Below are 22,745 nucleotides of genomic sequence, written 5' to 3'. Positions count from 1 at the left end.
ATTCCTCCATCAAACCTATTTCTTTTAGTGCCAAAAGCACTTATCTTTTTTCACACAATAAGCAAAACAGTCCAAGTAATCAGGGAAAGATTTTTAAAAGCTTCTAATATATTAATACAAACAATGGTTTAAACAGAATATTTTTTTAAAAAAAGTAAACAGTGTTTGTGTAAAAGTGCTCGGTTAAAAAAAAAAAAAAGCCCCAAAGAACAAAGGCACCCAAAAATGGATTTGTAGAGGTTCCAATAATATTTCAAGGCATGAAAAGGTTTGGCCTATGGGACTGTTTGCATTCATATTATGTAGTGTATGTTCAATGTGATTATTTGCCGAGTACAACTTAAACTTCAGAGAAACAGTTTTCTGTAGAAGAACAATCAAACATAAAAACAGACTAGACCTTCTGTGGAGAACATGTGGTAAGAATTCAATTTGCATTACAGATGACATCAGCTATTTCAGTAAATTGTCACCCACTGATTTCAAAAATAGAAGAACCAACATTTTATAAAGAAAATGTTGGCACCTTCCAGCCTAGCACGATGTTGGCGGAAGGAAGCACTTTCTAGGAAGAACCCGTTGCACTCATGCAGTTCCTCTGTGTGAATGCAACCTTCCTTCCACTCGTGGAAAGGCGCTTCTGTTGCCAGTACTGTGCTGCTTGAAGGTCCTAGATGCCACTCGTCTTTCCATATGGGATAGATGGCCACTGTTCTCTTACTAAAATGTAGCACAATCCAGCCAAAGTTAAGTATGTGCTCAGGTTTCACAGTGAAATCAATGGGAAATGCAGCCTATGTATATTTACTCAGAAGTAAGTCCTACTGAGTTCAAAGGGCATTGAATTGCAGCCTTAAATGGGCCTAACTGTGGTTGGATTGTGCTCACTGTAAGCATCTTTGTTCAGAAAAGTCAAAAGCTGTTAGTAAGGTACCTAGTGAGTGCCTCATTCAGGCACAAAATTAACTAAGGAATAAGTCTTTGGGTAATTTTCTTTTCTAAAATGTAAACATCTCAGAGGAATAAGTGTAGAAAATAGGCTGACTTAATTATGAAAGGAAAGCATTTTCCTTAATACATATACCAGCAAAACGTCTAATCAGTTACTAAGACAGTCAAGCAGACTAATTAATATCTAAACAAACTGTTTTGGCCACACAAAAGTAAGGACATAGAAAGTGTTTGTTGAAAAAAGGAAGGCTGTTGGGATTCCTCATGCTTGAAGAGAATTTCCTGAGAACCTTCCCTGCAACAAGAAAAAAACGCGTTTCATAAATGGTGATCTTCCTGGGTCCCTTCAACAGTCAACAAGTGCAGCATATTAGATTACAGTAGTCAAATGCCTGACATGACGACAGGAAGATTTGGATAGTGCAAGTACCCTCCCAGTGGCGCAATGCTTCTCTGCACACAGACAGACAGCACCCCCTGTAGGATACCTGGCAATTGGGGTCAGGACAGCCAGTGTCTGGCACAGGCTTTGCTTTAAATCACAACCCTGTCCCCAAGTGCAGCACTTTACTTTTCTCCATAGATGTGGATTGCAACTACTCATGTATTTCAGAGCAATTAAATGGGTGCACTCGGGGAACATCACAGGGGTGAAAACAAACCTGCTCTTTTCCCCTAGACCAGCCATTAAGGATCAAGCCCCATCCCCATAATTAAACATAGCTCCATAAAAAAAATTCTGCAGTCAGGGAATCCATAGCCTGTGCCAAAATAGCTGAATTGTGCAATCTATATAAATTATAGATTTGTAAACTAGATACAATTTGCATAAATTCTCTTATTCTGCATTACTGAAGATTCAAAGTGTAATATTTTGCATTATTTATTTTGGTGTTGCTGGTCTTCAAGGCAAGCAAGCAGCTATGCAACCACACCAACAACAACTTGTAATCCTGTTCAGACATCTCTCTGGCTTCTAAGATTCCAGCTGGCATTACTTTCAAGCTCAGTTTTGCAGCCATTAAGAACCAGAATCTGATTTAAATTCCAGGTCCAGTGCAACATTTGATGGGGTTCTTCCCCTTATGCTCCAGCAGAACCACAACACACAGTCCTAGATCTTATACTATTAGCACTGATGCTACATAGCAATAAGGGGAAATGTTTTGGAAAGATCCCTGAACAGATCAGTAAGCAGGATCTTGAATGCCTGGCCAGGGCTGTTCATAGATTTGACTGCTGAAAAGTTGCATGCCTAAGAAACAATCACACATAGGCACATAATGCACTACTTTAAAAAGCAAATCCATAAATGTACACAGCATTGGTCCATACAGGGACAGATTTTCCAATAGGCCTCATAGGCCCAGGCCGAGGGACTCTCAGGACTTTGAAAGTGCCTGATTGGTGAACTCGGGGGTGGGGGGTAGTTCCTGAGGAGTAAATCCATCCCTGTCCATATTGACTTGCCCAAAGGCTTCCCAGTGAAATCTGAATCCAGTTTCCCCAAATTCAAATCCAATATTCTTAACACTAACCCAAATACCTATTGCGCAAGAGAGGGGCACGCTTCAGCAAAGGGAATACCTGTCTTTAGAGCAATGCGCAGGACCTGGGCTCCCGAAATGGGTTGCTTCCAGCAGGAAGTCCAACAAGCAAGGCATCTTTGCAGGCATTCTGCATACAGTACTGCTGAAGCTCTGCAGCTGCCTGTGAGACCTAGACAAATGAAGAGACATAAGAGAAAGGACATTGGTTATGAAGCCATCATGAAATTCTAAGTGAACACCTTCCTGAAACTTCCAAAGCTGAAACCTCTGCTACCTGAGATTCACAAAGCTCTGGCGCACATTTGTTTTCACATTTCCAAATACTCAACAGAAAACAAATACAGAATGCAGGTCATGCATGGAAAGTGACATGGAATGGGTTTAAGGCATTAGTTCTTTATACAAAGCCTCATTAGGCCAGGGGTTTAATTGCCAAAGAATATTGTGATCACCACTTGCATAAATGGCAAGGGCTAGCTAAACACTTGGTGGATAAGTCTAGCAGTATCTGAGGAAATTTGTCCTTTGGGGAAGGAGGCAGGACGGAGCCCTGTGCTTTTAACACCTGTGAGGCAATCTGTCACACAAACACAAAAAGATTAAGGGTGTTGGTTCAAGGGTCCCTCTGGTTCCGGGTTTCCCAACCTGTGGTACTCCAGATGTTGCTGAACTACCCACTCCCATCACTCCAACTACAATATAGTATGGCTGGAGATGATGTGAGTTGTGGTTCAGCCAGATCTGGAGCATCACAGGTTGGGAACCTCTGCTCTAGTCCAGCATCTTGTTCTCAGCCATGATCAACCCAATGCCTCCAGGAAGCAAGCAGGCCATGAAGGCAACAACCCCACCCTTTACTTTCCTCTCTTTCCCTAGCATCTGGTATTCAGATGTGTAATGCCTCTACATATGGAGCTTCTGTTTATTTATCATAGCTCATAGCAATTTCTAGATTGATTCATGGTGAGTAGTTCCAATCAGCCACTATTAGAAATGACAGCAAAATGGAAATTCCAGGTTCAAAGGCAGATGCTGGGAAATCTGTTCACTTCACATCTGGGATGTTTTCAAGGCCACTGGGAGAAAACGTACTAGAATTTTATTTACTTTTTTCCAGTTAAAAGAATCATGATTTATCCTGCTCCGTGGTACTGGGCTATAGATTTGCTTTTTAAGTTGTCTCAGTGCTTTCTCATGAATTTTGAAGCAAGAACCACAGCCACCAATAAACTGCAGCAATGCAATAGCCTTAGAATGTCAGCCTTAAATCTGGGTTTTCAGGCATTGTGAGGAACTGTTTTTAGAATGTGGAAAACTGCTTTTGGAATGAAAAGACAGACTTAGAGATCCACAAAGAGACAATTCCAGACGTTACAGAAAACACTGTGTATCTGAAGTGAAGTCTGGAAGACTTCACAGTGATCACAAGATAGGACAATACACACACACTGAAAATTATAACAGCAGCTTCTGGCTGAGAATCAAGATTTATCTTACGTCATATAGTTTTTGCAGTGTGTTTTTTTTTTTAAACTGATGTTCTTTCATATTTTTAAAAATGGACTTGGCAGGATGTTGTGTGAAGGATCAAAGTGCCACACTGTTTTCATTAGTTATCTGGTAGACAGCCAGATCTGGGGTAAGGTGGGAGAGATAAATCTTTGGTGCCATTAAGATTATTAATTTATATTTGGTTCACAACAAATTGAAACAGAACAATTCCATAAGATGAAAGGCTCAAGCCCATCTGTCTACATAAATGCCTTTCTTCAGGATAAAGGGCAATTTCCTTGTAGAGACACAGCCACTACAGTACATTTGCTCACTTACACCTGAGGCATGATCCACCAGCAAATTCTCCTGCACAAGCTCCACTGAAATGAATGGAGTTGCACAAGGATACTCTAGCATTTTCGTGCCACTCTCATTCATTTCAATGGGTCTTGCACATAACTTGTTTGTGGATTGCGCCCCTGGCCTGCTATCTCCCTCTCTATCAAAATGGGCAAGAAACTGCCTTTCCCTTCCTTGGTTTATGTTACTCTAACTAGTTACCTGATAACTAGGCAAAGAGACACCTTTCAAAGGGGTGATCTTCTTATATTTAGCAGGGGCAAGCAAATGAATCTGTTCAGTCCCAGCACAGTGTCACTGCCCTTCCACTGGCTATTGCTGGTGTCTATACTTATGCTTCCTTTTAGAGTGCAAGCCCTCTGGGACAAAGAACCATCTTCTTCTTTCTATGTAAATCATGTTTAGAACTATTAAGAAGTGGTAAGTATAATATAATATAATATTTAATATGGGAAATGTCCTTCTGCATCCTCAATCTCATTAGCTACCAATAAATGAATGAATGTGGCATCTGCTCAATCCAGCGTTCAAAGATTACCAATACCCATGTAAACTTTCTCTGGTCTGGAAGCTTAATGTAATGAGAGCCAGCGTGGTGTAGTGGTTAGAGTGCTGGATTAGGACCGGGGAGACCCGAGTTCAAATCCCCATTCAGCCATGAAACTAGCTGGGTGACTCTGGGCCAGTCACTTCTCACTCAGCCTAACCTACTGCACAGGGTTGTTGTGAAAGAGAAACTCAAGCATGTAGTACACCGCTCTGGGCTCCATGGAGGAAGAGCAGGATATAAATGTAATAATAATAATAATAATAATAAAATTTGATCTTGCTGATCTTGAAGGAAGAGGAGACAACAAACTTGTATTTCTCTCCTAAAGCAAGGAAATCACAGCAATAAATATATAGATAAACAAACAAACAAACAGAAAAACAAAAGGCAAAGGAGAAGGTAAGTTTGTTAGGGCTGGTAATTTTCTAGGGCTTGATTTCTGGCTGGTGTGTTTGTCAGAGGAGTCAGCCTGAGTGGGGGATTCATTCCAGGTGAGGAGCCAGTCAAACCAGTTATGAAGGTAGAATGCCAGCAGGGGAGGGGGTGCTTCCCAGTGTACCGCACAGAGTGTTGCATGTATGACTATCTGCCTGAGGGGCAAAAGTCCTGAGTGTCCGCTCAGTGCAAAGAACTCCTGTCTCTCAGGGAACAGGTTCGTTCCCTCGACGACAAGGTGGCTGACCTGGAGAACTTCAGGGAGGCAGAGAGGTGTGTGGATGAGATCCTCAGGGATGTGATAGAGGCATCTCACTCTCCGGCTGACAGCGCTTCTGCTGTCATGGAGAGTTAAGGTCTCAGGGAAGGAGGACATTGGTCTGAGGAAGAGGGAAACACGCCCTTATCAGGGACCCATTCCATGGATAATGCACCCATATCCTCTTGCACAGAGGATACTCCTCTAGGAGGTGGGGGCCTCCTAGTAGCGGGTAATCCGATCATTAGGGTCATAGATAGATGGGTCTGTGACCCACATGTAGATGCACGGTGACCTGCCTGCCTGGTGCGAAGGTTGTGGACATCACACTGCATCTAGGTAGGCAGTTAGACAGTGCCAGGGAGGAGTCAGCTGTCGTGGTGCACGTTGGCACCAACAATGTTGGAAATGCAGTCAGGAGGTCCTGGAAGCCAAAATTAGGCTGCTAGGTAGCATATTGAAGTCCAGGACCCCCAGGAGAGTGTTCTCTTAAGTGCTTCCTGTTCCACGCACAGGGACAGCGAGACAGGCAGAGCTGAGGTGTCTCAATGTGTGGATGAGACGGTGGTGCCAGGAGGAGGGGTTTAGATTTGTTAGGCGGGATACATTTTGGGAAAAGCAAAACCTGTACAAAAGGGACGGGCTGCACTTGAACCAAGATGGAACCAGACTGCTGGAACTTAAAATAAAAAAGGTCGCAGAATAGCTTTTAAAATGACACCTAAGAAATTGTTGAAAGAAACTGGGAGGTATCTGCTTTGGCCAGCAAAATCCTCTAAGGTGAGAGGGTTCACATTTTTTGGATAAACCAGAAGGGGAGTTGCCCAAATGAAGTCCTGCCCAAATGAAGAGAACAAAAAGGAACATAAACTCTTGCAAAGGAAATGCAAGGAGACACTAAGGGATACAAAAAGAGAGTTTGAGGAGCATATAGCTAGAAGTGTCAAGGGGAATAACAAAAACTTCTTTAAATATACCAGAAGGAGCAAACTGCCAGGGAGGTGGTTGACCCCTTAGATGATGAGGGTGTGAAAGGGATTATTAAGAAGGATAAGGTGATTGCAGATAAGCTGAATGAGTTCTTTGCATCTGTTTTCACTGTGGAGGATACTGACCATATACCCTCTCTAGAATTGAGCTATTCAGGTTTAGCAGCTGAAGAACTGGCCCAATTTGAGGTGACAAGGGAAGATGTTCTAAACAGTCTTGAAAAACTAAAAATCAACAAATCGCAAGGGCCAGATGACATCCACTGAAGAGTTCTGAAGGAACTCAAATGTGAAATCACTGATCTCCTAGCAAAAATATGTAACTTTCCCCTGCAATCAGGTTCTGTACCAGAGATCTGGAAAGTAGCCAATGTAACTCTGATTTTCAAAAAGGAATCCGGGGGGTGGGTGGGTGGGATCTGGGAAATTACAGGCTTAACTTCGGTGCTAGGTAAATTGATGGAAAGCGTACTTAAGGACAAAACTGTTAAGCATCTAGAAGAAAAGGCCTTGCTGAAAGAGAACCAGCATGGCTTCTGCAAGGGAAAGTCTTGCCTCACTAACTTTTTGGAGTTCTTTGAGAGTGTCAACAGGCATGTGGATAAAGGTGATCCAGTTGACATAGTATACTTGGACTTCCAAAAGGTTTTTGACAAAGTTTCCTACCCAAGGCTCTTAAGTAAACTTAGCAGTCATGGGGTAAGGGGACAGGTTCATGTGTGGATCGGTAACTGATTGAAGGACAGGAAACAGCATAGGAATAAATGGACAGTTTTCACTATGGAGGGAAGTAAGAAGTAAGGTCCCCCAGGGATTGGTACTGGGACTAGTGCTCTTTAGCGTGTTCATAAATGATCTAGAAGTTGAGGTAAAGCAGCAAATTGGTCAAATTTACAGATGACACTAAATTATTTAGGCTAGTGAAATCCAAAACAGATTGTGAGGAGCTGCAAAAAGATCTCTCCAAACTGGGGGAGTGGGTGACAAAATGGCAAATGTGGTTCAATGTAAGCAAATGTAAAGTGATGCATATTGGGGCAAAAAACTCCCAACTTCACATATACGTTGATGGGATCTGAGTTGTCGATGACTGACCAGGAGAGAGATCTTGGGGTCGTGGTAGAGAGCTCACTGAAAGTGTTGACTCAGTGCACAGCAGCTGTGAAAAAGGCTAATTCCATGCTAGGATTCATTGGGAAGGGGATTGAAAATAAAAATGCTAATATTATAATGCCCTTATACAAATATATGGTGTGGCCACATCTGGAGTACTGCATACAGCTTTGGTCACCAAATCTTAAGAAGGATATTGTAGAACTGGAAAAGGTGCAGAAGAGGGCAACCAAAATAATCAGGGGCCTGGAGAACCTTCCTTATGAGGCTAGGCTACAGCATCGGGGGCTCTTTACCTTGGAAAAGAGGTGACTAAGGGGAGATATGATTGAGGTGTATAATTATGCATGGAGTGGAGAGGATAGACAGAGAGAAATTTTTCTCCCTCACACACAGCACTAGAACCAGGGGTCATCCCATGAAACTGAAGGTCAGGAAATTTAGGACTGACAAGAGAAAGTACTTTTTCACACAGTGCATAATTAATCTATGGAATTCTTTGCCATGGGATATGGTGATGGACCCCAGCTTGGACAGCTTTAAAAGGGGCTTAGACAAATCATGGAGGACAAGTCTATCAATGGCTACTAGTCTGATGGCCACCTCCAGCGTCAGAGGCATGATTCCTCTCAATACCAGTCGCAGGGGAGCAACAGCAGGAGAGAGGGCAAGCACATACCTCTTGCCAGTGAGCTCCCCAGAGGCATCTGGTAGGGCACTGTGTGAAACAGGATGCTGGACAAGATAGGCCTTGGGTCTGATCCAGCAGGGCTGTTCTTATGCTCTTCTCATTGACTGGGAAGAATCTACGGAATCAAATTGTCTATGTGCTTGCCCTCCAGGGTGTGGGATGGAAGGGGGTGCTTCCTGCTCCCCTCCACAACTCCCAGATGCAGAACTGGACTGCAGAATTGCAGGCACTTCCAGATGACTAGCCATAACCACAGCATGTACACAAGTGAAGCACGACAGCATCTCCCCACATTCAAGCCCCCTATGCTTGATAAGATGGGCAAGTTGTGCACTGCTGAGAGCAGGAGTCTCATGCAGAGGAAGTGGGTATAGTCTTCACCTCATGGTATTTCAGACCTCACATGATGATTTCTTAGGATGACTGGGTTATCACAAGGCCTAGAATAGTAGCAACCACAAATGCTCTTAAAATACACACGTGCTTTTATTTTATTTTAGTGAGGGTGGCGTTGGAATCTAATCTTGAATATGCCCCAGAGCCTGCCTTTGAGTCACTTTATATACTTTGCCTCCAACACACCGAAGCCTGAAATGGTGGCCCTGGCTGAGGGCCAAATGAGACAAGATCCTGGCAGATGCATGGCGATCAGATATCTTGCTGTTTGTGTTTGTTTCCAGTTCAAAGCAGCTGCTGCAGGGGGGCGTGCTAGAACTGGAGGAGCACTGTTGGCAGAGGGGGTGTTTTGCCCTTTTCCCGGTGCCATTTCATAATCTAAATTGTCCCAAAGAGGCTGGTATTCACCCCACAAGACAAAAACACATGGGAATGACATAGGTACTGGTATGTTTTCCCTGCAGGAAAAATGGCAGCTTTGGGATGGGAGGTTAGGTTGAGGTTTTCCCAGTCTAACCCCATTACTGACCAGGAAAAAGAGGAGGGAAGGGCTAAAAGCTCACCACCACCACCACCACCAGGTGCTCCTCTGATCTGGTTCAGATCCCTGTGGCTGCTTTGAACAAAAAGAAAAGCGAAAGTGAAAAACACAAACAGCAGGAGATCTCTCAGCATCTCTCCTATTTGGGCCCAAAGGGACCCCCACAGTGAAGGAAACCAGCAGGGAGTGGAGATGAAGCAGGGCCTTTTTCTATGATAGCCCCAAGTCTAAACAATCTCCCCAAAGAAGCACAACAGCAGGGCCCACTTGGAACCTTTTGCAGGAATTTAAAACCTGTGACCTGGGAAGTAAAGCCTGCGCTCAAATCTCCAATGGACTCCTCAGCTGAATTTGGACAAGTCAGCCGCTCTCAGACTCACCTATACAATGGAATTAATATAAACCTAACTCACAGAGCTGTGGTGAGAACAAATACAATACAAGTTATTAATGGGGATTAAAGGACTTTGCACTTTCTATTTGCATTATTCATACAACAGATTCAGTGTACCTGGATCTAGGCAGAGAAGCAGGAACTAGGGGTGTGCATGAACCGCGGTTCGAACAACCACCTGCTTGGCCGGTTTGAAGGTGGTGGGATTGGACTTTAAGGGCGGGGGAGGGTGCACTTACCCCCCCCCCCCGCTGGCTCTCCGGCGGTGGCATACCTCCCTGCTGCCCATTCTCCTCTCTGCCCAGAAGTACCTCGTGCGCGTGCACGTCACACTCGCCCAACCATCATGCACGTGCACCTGGTGTGCGCACACACACTGGGTACTTCCAAACAAAGAGGATATGGAGCAGCAGGGGGGTATGCTGCTGCCCCAATGAGCTTTGACAAAAATGGACGCCGGTGGGGGGAAAGCAGAGGGAGGGGTAAGTGCATCCTCCCCTGCACTTAAAGTCAGACCCCCACCCCTGCCTTTCAACATCCCTTGCCCAGTTCCCTGCACATCTCTCGCAGGAACCCAGACAGGTCCCTGCCTCATGGAGTTCACAATCTAAAGTCTTACAGTGGGAAGAAACAACAGAGATGAAGAAAGAATAGGAGCAGCAAGGGTTAAGAAGAGATGCATGTGAGCAAATGGAACATAGGAATCTGCCTTATACCGAGTCAGAGCATTGGTCCATCTAGGTCTGTATTTTCTACACAGATTGGCAGTGGCTTCTCCAAGGTTACAGGCAGGAGTCTCTCTCAGCCCTACCTTGGAGATGCCCGGATGTCTGGAAGGGAACTTGGAATCTTCTGCATGCAAACATACAGATCCTCTTCCCACAGCACCCCCATCCCCTAAGGGGAATATCTCACAGTACTCACATGTAGTCTCCCATTCAAATGCAAACCAGGGCAGATCCTGCTTAGCAAAGGGGTCAATTCATGCATGTTACCACCAGACCAGCTCTCCGCCCATGATTATGAATGAATAATTCATAATAATGAATATATAAATGATTCATAATTCAATATATAAATAATTCATGACAAGGAGACCGGTTCATCTGTCTCCCAGCTCCAGTCATTTGCCAGCAGGGAAAGCTTCATAAACAGCAACTAACTGCCCTTTCCCAGGGGTCAATTTTAACACAAAAATGCCATCTTATATCTTATGTTTGACTGTCAGGTCAATCCATGACTGGGTTTGGGATATCTCAATGTCACCAAGGCACAACGAAATTCACCAACAAGTCACGAAACACCCCCCTCCCCCACAAAAGCACTAAACACACACACAGCACTTGCACACCAACTTCTGCCTGGAATGACATAGGCAGGCACCAGTAATAGCATGGGCAGAGAAGCTCACTTTTGGATTTGCCATACCAGACTACCAATAAATGGTGGTTCTGATGTTGCTTCACTTTACATCTGGCCCGCTTGTAAAAGCAACACATTTGAATGTCTTAGTCGTTGAGGTGGGAAGGCAGTTGTGGGTTGTAAAGCGCTGCAGCAGCAGCTAGGCCACACGGCTCAAATGCCTGAGTATCAATTGACATAAGAAAGACATCACAGGACTCGATGACTAAAGAGAGAGCCTGTGTGATGGAGTGCTTTAAAGACTTGGCCTGGGACTAGGCAGACCTGGGTTCAAATCCCAACACTCACCCCTAAAGGTCAAGGGGGGGCCTCAGCCTAATGTATCTCACAGGGTTGTTGTGAGAATAATGGAGTAACCCATGCATGCTGCACTAAGGTATTTGAAGGAAGGGCAGGATATGGACATGCTGCCGTTCACTTGCCAGCTCACCAGTGGCAAGTGCCCTCAGCCCTCTGGCAAGCAGGGCACCCAGCAGCAGTCAGATCTGCTCACCAGAGGGCTGGTTTCCACTGCCATGTTTGAGAAAGAAAGAAACCGCAGGAATGATTTCAGAGTAGCAGGAGAGGGCTCTCACTATTTCTTACCATCTTTATCGCTCCCTACAAACAACCAAATACCCCCTTCTCTCCTAGGACCTCTGTATGGGCCAGAAAAGGATCTGAGGGAAGAGAAGGCATTGGTAGCAACCACAAATAATGGCTGCTTAGCGAACTAAGCCTAAATGTGTAGCTCCCTGGCAGAATACATATGTGAGTAATAATAAGGCTCAAAGCATAATAGCACCATAGGATGAGAGGTTTTGTTAAAAGAGAAAAGACTGGAGCTATAGAAGCATGAATTAGCCCAATCCACAACCACCAGTCTGCAGGCAAAGCCAAGGCAGTATAAGCCTTTGGGGTAACCACATAGACAAATCTATTTAAAAGTTACTACCCCACAAAACAATCACTAGACCATCTGTCCATATTTATTTAAGAGACTTTTACAACCAACTGGATTCTTAGCAGCTTACAAAATTAACACACACACAAAACAAGAGAAATACAACCAAGCAAGGGAAAAAAACCCCACAGTAAAACATTAAAATATAGGAATCAGAAAAGAACAGCAACCAATCCAAATGTAGCCTTCATTCGTAGTGATGAAGTGAACAGCTATTCATGTCTCCTGTGGTAATAGGATCACAGGAAGCGGCCGTATACCAAGTCAGACCATTATCCATCTAGCTCTGGGTTGTCTACACTGACTGGCAGTGGCTCTCCTAGGCTTCAGGCAGGAGTCTCTCCCAGCCCTACCTGGAGATGCTGCCAGGGACTGAAGCAGTCTTCCCTCTATTGTTTCCCCCCCATCTCTATGTGGAATGAGTTTTGTTCTGGTGGCCATATCAAGGCAGTGTGCACGCATATGCATTCAGAGTGGTACCTTCTTGATTCAAGCGGGATTTAAAATTAACGGAGCAGATATCCAAAAACTTGTGAGCGCATGCACATGTGCACGCCTTAGAGGGAACACTGGGCTGAACCTGGAACCTTCTGCATGCAAAGCAGATGCTTGACCACTGAGGCCATCCCATATTGTAGGTAAAGTGGATCCTCTTCCAAGAGGAACTCATTTGTACAACACACTCTCATACAGAAACCAACCACAGATTGTCTAGAGCCCGAAACGTGGGTGCTGCACTCACATACAGTGTCCCCAAGAGCAGGGTCTGGAGCCCTGCCTCCATTCTCACAGCTCTGCAGCCTCTGCTGTCCACAGTTATGGGTTGTCCTGCAGAGACAAATGCTGTACTTATGGACAGATTATTCCGGTGATCAGAACTCCAGTGGTTCAGAAACTCCCAAGATGTCAGCCTCAAACCACTGCCATAGGCTATGTCAGAGCAGCATACTTTGCTTGCTTGAAAACCAGGATTTGTGCCAATGAATTGAGATAGCCCAAGAATGCCACATTATCCATTCACCTGCAATCTTTATGTTTAGTTTGCCTCATAAGGTCAGAAAGCGATGCATAAATGGGTCTGATTTAGAAACTCTCAGTACTCTGACCAATGCAGATCTGGTATTGGTGACAATAGAGGAATATCTAGTAATTTAAATGTATCTCATAAATTTTGAGCCTCAATTAAGAGACCAAATTGTTGTGACTCCATGTATGTTCAGAGAGGAACCTCGTCCAAGATCAAGCCTGATCTCCAAAATCACAATTAGGAAAGCACAGCGATAATGTCTCATTTGGCAAATTAAATCTCCCTCTTAATTGGGAGCTGTGCCTTTTTATAAGATATTCTTGGTCTTTTTATCTCTCCTCCCATAGAAACATGCAAAACAACAGATCTATTCTATTGAAGAAAGTATGCAGACTATTGAGAGGCAATCCCTGAAGCAAATGTTACATGTGGAATTACTGTAGATATGAACATATGCATAAGGCTTCAGTTAATTTTATATCCAGAAACATTGCCATTAGATCCATTAGCTGAGGTACAGACTTATTTGGATTTGTTATGAACAGCAGGGCATCATCAGCATAAAGAATAATTTTAAGTTCATTCTGACCAACAGGGATATGTCTGATCAAGTGCAGTATTCTAGACTGCAACTGCCAATGGTTCAAGGGCCAGCTTAAACAGAAGGGGAGATAATAGGCATTCCTATCTTGATTGTGAGAGAAAATTGGCCATGCCCTGTTTACTGCTTGGCAGAGACCAAGCACTGTCTGTTCTTCTACCTCCACATAAACTTACAAAATGTCTAAAGAAGTTCAGAACCAGAATGTGTTTCAATTCTCTTCCCCGCCCCCCCCCCCCACTTTTCTTTGTTCAACAATTGAGAGCAGGGGCAGGGGGAAGAAATGCAGATTTTCAATGCCTGTCCAGGACACAGAAATGGCTGGATATAATATTGCTGTGAAACACTATGTGACTTGGTCAGGTTCAGATCCAACAGGAGATCAGTTCTCCATGACAAGAATGGACCTTGGGCTCATGTACTCCCCCACTCCACAGGCAAAAGTGAAAGCTTCCGCTTTTGACGTGACTGAAACCGCAGTTCTGTTTTATACAAATTTTGGAAGCTGGTTTATTGAATCCACAGTTCCACAAATTTGTGTGTAATGCAGAACTATGGTGTAGTTCAAAGCAAAAGCTTTCCCTCTTCCCTTCTCATATGCAGAAGAGGAGGGAGAGGGAGAAGCACAGATGCTCATGGCTCTCCAAAGCTGCTTCTGCTAGCAGGAAACTGTTCTGGAGTTAGAGCTCATGCAGAAAGTCCCAGGTTCAATCCCTGGCCTCTCCAGGAGGCCTGGGAAAGACTCCTGTCTGAAACCTTGGAGAACTGCTGCCAGTCAGTAGACAATATTGAGCTACTGCCAGTCAGTAGACACAAAGGGACCACACAACACCAGTTCTAAAAGAACTGCACTGGCTGCCAATATGTTTCCGGGTGAAATACAAAGTGCTGGTTATTACCTATAAAGCCCTTAATGGCTTGGGTCCAGGATGTTTGAGAGAGCGCCTCCTTTGTCATAACCCCAGGCGCCTGTTATGATCTTCTGGAGAGGTCCAGTTACGGTTGCCACCGGCTCGTCTGGTGGCGACCCAGGACCAGGCTTTCTCTGTGGCTGCCCCAGGGCTTTGGAATAAGCTTCCTGCTGAAATAGGAGCATCTCCTTCTCTGTTTGTTTTCAGGAAGAACCTCAACACCCTCCTGTTCTCTCAGGCTTTTAATTAGAATTTTAATAATTTTTAAAACATTTAAAAATAATTTTATTATATTGTTTTTATTGTCATGTATTTTAATTTGTGATTTATAAATATTTTAAACTGTATACACCACCTAGAGATATGCATATCAGGCGGCATAAAAATATGATAAATAAAATAAATAAATAAATAATAAACAAACATGGAGCTAGATGGACCAATGATCTGACTCTGTATAATACTACTGCTTCCTACGTTTCCTATTCTACAACCAAACAGAGCTGCACAATAGTGATCTGAATTAATTCCTGTACTGCCTAACTCTAAACCCTGGTCCAGAATATGGAAGTATCCATGATATGACATGCTCTAGCCATTGTAAAGGCCAAATTTGCATCATGGGATGCAGTTTACTGTAACTGGTCCTCATGGCCTAAGGAATGTGCCACTAGGCATAACGGCACATAAGGATAGTTATGTCTATAGGTCATTCTTATCTAAAATAAGCCAAGGGACTTCCACTCCAGTATTAATCCACCACATATACGGTATGTACAATGATTAATTTCCAAGCATATGTGCACAGGAGTGCAATCGAACAGTGCAATCCTATGCATATTTACTCAAAAGTAAGTCCCACTGAGTACAATTGGGATTGCACTGCAAATTGTTTTTCTCTTTTTATTTGCTGCTAAAAAGAGAGCACGTGGGAAAGCTAAAATCTGACTAGGGCTGCTGCAGAGAGTGAAATGTCTAATCTAATTGGATGCCATTCCCTAGCACACCGCAAGCCCGGGTATTGTTCCTAATTACCACGCTCTTCTCCTTGAATGAACTGTGTATTTATTGACGGCGCTCAGCCACCCATCCAATTGGGCATCGCCTGTTTTTCCTCCCAGTCAGTTGGGATAATTTTAGCCTGCAGATCCACACAAAGGCTGAAAGTCTACTTTACTTTTTTGCAATTCCACGACAGACTCGGTCTAAAAAAAGAAGGCTCGGCCGAGAGCAGCTGTACACAAAGGCCATTCCTGTTACAAAACAATGAGGGCCTCTTCCACAGTCACAAATTAGGGGGCGCCACAGCTCATTCCTGCTGTCCAAAGAGCTCATCTTTGAGAACAAAGGCGTATTTCAAAGCAGATCTAGGAAAAGCAACCAAAGAACCACCACGGAGCAAGACCCCTAAGCTTCCTGCTGCATGAAAAGAAAAGAAAACCACCCCACCAATATCAACTTTAAAAAAAAAAAGTCCTCGCCGTGTCCGACTCCAAAGCCTGTTTCCAGTCTAGAATGGACAGCAGCAGCCACGCAGTCTGTCTCATACACACGATCACGCGGGTGAGCCTAGGCTACAAGAAGTTTTCCTCGCCAGGATTCTCTTATCGTCACCAAGGACCCAAAAAGCAAACTGCGATGTGTGTATTTAGATACAGTTCAGGAGCTCTCTCTGTAGTCTGCACTCAGACGCCTGGACAAAGAGACGCCTGGATCCTGTTTTGTCTCCAATGTTAACCTCTTCTTCCCAGCTACTCTCACAGGTTCGCTCTGCGAAAAGGGACCAACATGCCTTCCCATGTCTGTTCAGTTCCATGGAGAGTCGATCCACGTCTTTGATCTATCCGACGAGGACAAAGGAAGCCTAGAAAACCAAGCCCTTTTGCGTCAGGAAAAAGCAGCCGATCCCTGCTTCTTCCCTACCTAGCGGGAGCAAGGGGACCACAGCAGCCCCCCCTCTCTCTCTCGCTTTCGAACAGAGTGGGGCTTGTTCTCCGCGGTGCAACAATCCTCCTCCTGTAAGCGCTGCCTCAGACTTACCCTAATCCTTTCCACGCCGGCCTCTAGTTTCAGCTGCTCCACCAGGCGCTGCATGGTGTTGAGGCTGGAGTTGGAAGACATGCTGGCACTGCTCGCTGGTGGCACTCGGCTGCTGCCTGTGGTGTGACTCCGGACCTCCTCGAGCCCCAGACGAAGCTCTTCTGATGCAGGAAGAACGGAGCTCGAAGTGGGAGGAGGCAGCGCCCAAGCTCCCCCCACCCCCAGTCGGCCTCCTTTGCCGAGGGAGACGCAAGCGGCGCGGCCAGCTGGCACTGGCAGTGGCGGGCGAGGCGCGCAGAGGGCCCGACCCGCCAACTCGTCGTTCGAAACGTGCAGACCGATAGCCAGGTCGGCTACGGCTTCAGAAGCATGTTCTAGCCTAAAACCGAAACAGGGCTCTCTGGGGGAGAATGGCTCCTTTTAAGTTTGGGCAAATCGGTAGTAGCCTACCTAGAGCTGCCTCAGAGATATGGGGCATGGTTGCGTGGGGTTGAAGGGAGAGGTTGATTCAGGGGTGTAGTAGCTAGGGGAAGGGGTGTAGCTATAATTGAGCAGATGGGTTCAAAGAACCCCAGCTCCACCCTTCCCTTTTTTCTTCATTATCTCCCTCACTCAGAGGGGCGGCTGGGGAGAGGGGTGAACACAGGCCCCTTCTCCGCTAGCTACGCCCCTGGCTAGGGGGGAGGGGGCCCGTGTTCACCCCCTCCCCATGGCCCCTCAGAGTGAGGGAAATAATGAAAAAAATAGGAGGGGTGGAGCTGGGGGGGGGCCTCAGGAGCTGGGCGCCCTGGGTTCTTTGAACCCATCAGCTCAATTATAGCTACCCCTGGGGTGATTCCTAGTGCACACTGATGCATTCTACATGTCTCACCCAGCAATCGATGGGAAAACTCAAACTTTGTCTCATTAATTATTTTTTATTATTTAAAATATTTATATCCCACCCCTCCAGTACACTACTGCTCAGGGCAGCTCACAACAATAAAATAGATACAATAATCCCCTGAGGGTTCGTAAAGTGACTAAGTAGAATCAAAGGGAAAAGTCATCATGAGCGAAGAATTTCTCAGTCCAAACTCATACAAATGTGAACTGTTTTAAAAACCTGACAGTTTCCTGCTCTGAAACATTGAAGCAGCAGGATCATGGTAGGTTCTCATGCAGGCCTGCCCCAATTGCTGGACAGTGTAAAATAAACATACCTGGCTTTCAGTGGAAAGCCCCGGCCTCCAGTAATTTAAAGATTGCTAAATTATGTCAAAGGAATCTCTCTCACACACCTATCTATTCTGGGCACATGTAGAATGTTTCTGTTTAGCACTGGAAATCCCACCCACAAAATAGTTGATAGGAAGGAATTCCCTACATCTCCTCAAGATGTGGCTTGGTTTGCTATCTGATAGATTAATGCCTGCTATGAATTCAAGTTCATCCCATCAGGCATGAGCTTCAGATGAGAAGCCTACGAATATTCCATTTTTCAGACAATGGCAAGAGTATATGCCTATCAAATCTCAGTTAGATGTTTTAAAATTGAGAACCTATCAGTGAGTATCTAAGGGTCACATAAAGATGCAACATTACTTTGCATGTGATCAGAGGTGCTCTTACCACTGGACTTCTGGGCCAAAGTCCAGGGCCTCCACACCCCCTGGGAGCCCCCAAATCCTCTTTAGTCTGTCCCAGGTGTGGTCGCTGTGCTGCTTGCCTGTGCAGCATTGGGCAGCCAAGTGTGACTGTTACCTGTGCTGGGTGGCTGAATGTGACCTCTGCTTTAGGGACAGAGGGGGGAATGGGGAACTCAATATGTTATGGGATGGGAATATGTTAAGTAGCGTGTTGAAATATTTCTGCTAATGCTTATTTGCATACATATTTTATTGATTGATTGAGCGCTGTCAAGTCGGTGTTGACTCTTAGTGACCACATAAATAGATTCGCTCCAGGATGATGTATACATATACCTGTTTTATATTCTTACATTCTTGTGAGTTCAGTTGCTGTTTGTGCCCTTAAGAACCTGTGTGTTAAAAATACTGTGCGTATCACGGGGTGTGTGTGTGTGTGTGTAGGATGATGATTAACTTGCAGCATGGGGGTGGGGCGGGGCTCCAAGAGCCTTTAGGTGATGATGCTTAACTTGCTGGGGAGTGGCTCCAGTTGGGGGGCCTCCAAAGGCCTTTAGGTCCAGGTTCCAAAATCACCTAGGTGCACCCCTGGGGGGATTACAGGGGGAGAGGCTGAGTGTGAGACTGTCACCACACCAACAGTATGTTTGCCTTCTGTATGGCTCTGAGAGAGATCCCAACAAACACAAAGCGGGAAGGGGGAGGTTACCCGAGAGGGAACAAGAATTGGTGCTTCAGACAGCTACACGTGATGGTAACATGACCCTCTCCAGGTCCCAGTCTAACATGTGATACACACCAATACAAGCCCCAGAGTGGGACCTTTGCAATGACAGCGCTCCTATAAGCACCCTTGTCTTCCTTGCTGGCCAAGGAGAGAACCCACCCCTGTGAGCAGGGGCATAGCCAGGGGTGATGCGGCCATGTTTGCCCCCCTCCCTGGTGGCTCCTCAGAGTGAGGGAAATAATAATGAAGAAAATAGGGAGGGGTGGAGCTGGGGGGCCCCTCAGGAGCTGCAGGGCCCGGGTTCCTTGAACCCATCCGCTCAACCCCTCCTTGCAAGACAATCAACAAGGGAGGGAAAGAGAGATAGGGAAGAGAGGTAGAAATGAGAGAGAGAGAAAGAGAAAATATGAAAGAAAGAAGGATAGAATGAGAAATAAAAAAGAAGGGAAGGAACATGAAATAAAGAAGGGAAAGGAAGAAAGGGGGAAAGAAAGAGTATAAAGAAAGGAATAAACAAGGGAGGAGAAGAAAGATGGAAGGAGAAAGAAAGTCAAAGAAGGGTGAGTGAGTGGAGAGAGAGAGAGAAAAGGGAGGAAAAGAAAGAAAGAAGGGACATAGGCAAGGAGAGCAAGAAAGTACTAATGGCGGGGTTAGCTTGTTTCTGAATAAACCTTTTGTTAAATCTACATACGATTTCTTTGTGTCCATGAGGGAAGCAGCTATAAAACTAGGGGTTTTATTGTTTTGAAGCTATTTTTATTGGTTTTCTGTAAGCCATTCTAGGTGCCTTGTTGGCTGAACAAAGGAGTAAACATGCTTAAAATAAATACATACTGAATTAAAACCAAACACGCTAGCCCCAATCCCCTATGCTTCCTAAAATAGGCTCCCCAGTTCTTTTATTCAATTGGACCAGTTCAGATGATACCATCCCTAATCACATCCATGCAATTAGGAAGGGTGTGTGCCAACAGTGCACCCAGTGGGACATCCTCTGTGGACATCACCACCCCCCTGGCATGTCCTTTTATCACATAGGAGTGTTCATCCAAATGGGCCCTCTATGCAATATTTTAAACAAGTATTCAGAGTGCATGTAGAGGGGCCATTTGGATGAACAGCCCCCCATGTAATAAAGGGATGTGCTGAAAGGGGGTCAGGACATCCTCTGTTGACCATTGCAATGGATGCTGTATTGGCATGTCTCCTCCTAGTTGTGGGAGTGGAATATTGTCTGAACAGACCCAAGAATAGCTACTTTAACCCCCAACCCCTCCATCTTTAGATATAGAATTCCACACAAAATTTTATTGTGGTATAGACTGCCAACGATACCTGTTAACAGGTGTAGGGTTGCCAAGCTTCCAGGACTGGTCTGGAATCTTCAGGGGTCAAGCAGTGCTGGAGATTTTAATGGCTTTGTATCGTGAAAAATACTGGGGGTGGGGGAAATCTCCAGGAACAGTTTGGCAGAGCTAGCAACTCTGAAAAGGTGAGAAAACACACACTCTGAATACTGGACTACGAAACATAAAATGAATACCTACAGAATAAAACCTGACTTCAGAATTATAGGCCAACAAATGGGACCTGCACCAAAATGTGTCCCAAGTCCCAGGGTTCATGGTTCAGGGCTCCAACCATCCTGTACAGAAACCTTGTATTATTGTTGAAGCCTCAGGAGGGAAGAGTATCAGGAGGGCACCTTTAAAAAAAAAGTTTCCCCACACTTTGCAGCCTATTGTGCTAAATAGCACGGGGGGGGGGCAGGTTTAAGGATGGCTACCATCCCCAACCTATTTTATTACAATATAGTGGGAGTAGGGCATGAAGAGTGGGGAAAGAAAAAAATTCTTTCCTAGGCACATCAAACAGGCGTCGTGATAATCAGTCGAAGGCAACTTTGCTCGACACTTTTCACACCGTTTGAAGGTCTTCTTAGCTTCCATTGTCCAAATGCCGTTCCGAGTCAAATTCAGTAAACAATCTTAGGAACAAACAAAGCAGAGTCCGTAATCAAGTCCGTTCGCCGTTCCGAGTCAAAACCGTCCTGTACAAACTTCGTAGTTAGAATCAGAGTCCCAAAATCAAGTCCGTTGTTCGTTCTGAAGTCAAACCAATTAATCCGCTCAGTAGAGAATAGTCAAACAGTCCGAAGTCAAATTTTTGATAACAATTGAGGAGCAACAGCCAAGAGGTGTAAGCGCTTTGGCGGTCAAGAGAAAACTGAAGGAGAGGCGCCCCAACCGTCGATTCCAACGGAATCTGCAAGGCACGTGCAGACGGGCGGGGCGCGAAGAGGAGCTAGCTAGTCAGCCCGGGAGGTCCCTGCGCAGGCGCAGAAACCCAGTTCTTATGGATACAATGGATCACAATCCAGATTTTCCTTTTTCCTGAAATGGGTTGTTCCCCCCCCCACACACAAATTCTTTGTATGTTTCTCTCCACACCTAGTACCCACCTCTAGGATATTACAATAAGCTGTTAGAGGCTTCAGCAGGCTAATTTCCTCTCCCCATTGGCCCTCCATTTTCCTGAGTTTTCTCTCCTTCCAAGACCTGAAATTTTTCCTTCTTTCAATGCTCCATGCTTTCAGTATAACTGTTAAAGAAGAAGCTGGCTTAGAAAGGACTATATTTTGTTTTGCTTGTTGTGAAACAAATCCTTTTTATCTTGAAACTATATGGGCTTTCTCTATTGTCGTAACACCCTATGCCCATAGCATTCCCCTGCTATTGAGGGCAGTACATATTATGGGAGAAGGCTGTGGTAGATCAGCCTCTGCTGAGGGGCCCCTGGTAACTGAGCAAAGAGACACCTTTGAAAGTGGTAATTCTCTTATATGGGGAGAGCAACTGGCCCTATCCAACCTCAGCACAGCATCCCTCCAGTGGCTGTTACTGATATCCGCCTTATGTTTATTTTTAGACTGTGAGCTCTTTGGGGATGGGATCATCTTATTGATGTATTTTTCTATGTAAACTGCATGGAGAACTTTGGTTGAAGAGCGGTATATAAATATCCATTGTCATCGATAAATGGTGGCAGCAGATACAGGAACCACCAGAGGACTTATAAAAACACCAAACAGAACTCTTCACATTTACAGATTTATAATTCTGCGTACTAAGGAGTCCCCCAAGTACATCTTTTTGGGTGGCTTTGCTTTGTTTCCAGACAGGCACTTGAGCATCTGGATTCACTATCATTTGAAGATGCTTTCCTCAGCACTCACTATCCATAGAGCAAATAGAACGTACTATTCCCTTAATATGGCAATCTTTATAGGAAAACATGCATGTATCATGTTATGGCATGTATTCACTCATGGCTGAGGAAAATGTGCATGTTAGTTTCCTAACCCACATACTGATGGTAGGAACATACATAATACACTTCAAGCTATGCACATCGCATATATTGCTTAGATAGGAAAAAGCAATACTTAAAGCAGTTCTCCATGTGTAGGTGTCTCAGACAGCAAGAAGGTGAGCACAGTATTAGCTAGAGTTTGACATTTTTATGTGGCTCCAAAACAGAGATTAGCAGTAACTCAACAGGAAAAATGTCCATCAAATTATTTCTGGAGCTGCAGCAGCCTAGTTCTGCCCTATACTGCAGCTTTTTCTTCCCAAGAAGATTCTGTTGTTGTGTAAGACAGTAGCTGGTTTTCTCCACCAATCTCTGGCTGGTACTATTGACCATACACAGAACTTTCGAAGC

At 44.9% G+C, this 22,745-nt stretch overlaps 1 protein-coding gene across 1 annotated transcript; it reads right to left on the bottom strand.

The window, feature by feature from the left end:
* Positions 1–79: 79 nt before the first annotated feature.
* Positions 80–16,895, bottom strand: GNG10 (G protein subunit gamma 10). The gene is made up of 3 exons (XM_053301050.1): positions 16,668–16,895; positions 2,539–2,670; positions 80–1,246 (listed from the first exon to the last, which is right to left on the bottom strand). The coding sequence occupies exons 1-2, from the start codon at positions 16,746–16,748 to the stop codon at positions 2,545–2,547; spliced, it is 207 nt and encodes a 68-aa protein (XP_053157025.1). The 5' UTR covers positions 16,749–16,895; the 3' UTR covers positions 80–1,246; positions 2,539–2,544.
* Positions 16,896–22,745: the final 5,850 nt, after the last annotated feature.

Source organism: Hemicordylus capensis, chromosome 2 (assembly GCF_027244095.1).
Source record: "Hemicordylus capensis ecotype Gifberg chromosome 2, rHemCap1.1.pri, whole genome shotgun sequence".
Taxonomy (NCBI): domain Eukaryota; kingdom Metazoa; phylum Chordata; class Lepidosauria; order Squamata; family Cordylidae; genus Hemicordylus; species Hemicordylus capensis.
The sequence above is the reverse complement of the archived record's forward strand: the minus strand, read 5'-3'. Positions and strand labels throughout refer to the sequence as shown.

Bases quoted from the DNA above. Each gene is read 5' to 3' on its own strand.
- GNG10 (XM_053301050.1), bottom strand. From the start codon at position 16,748: ATGTCTTCCAACTCCAGCCTCAACACCATGCAGCGCCTGGTGGAGCAG. The intron at 2,671-16,667 runs GTAAGTCTGAGG...TCATTTGTCTAG, and splicing joins CCGGCGTGGAAAGGATTAGG to GTCTCACAGGCAGCTGCAGA.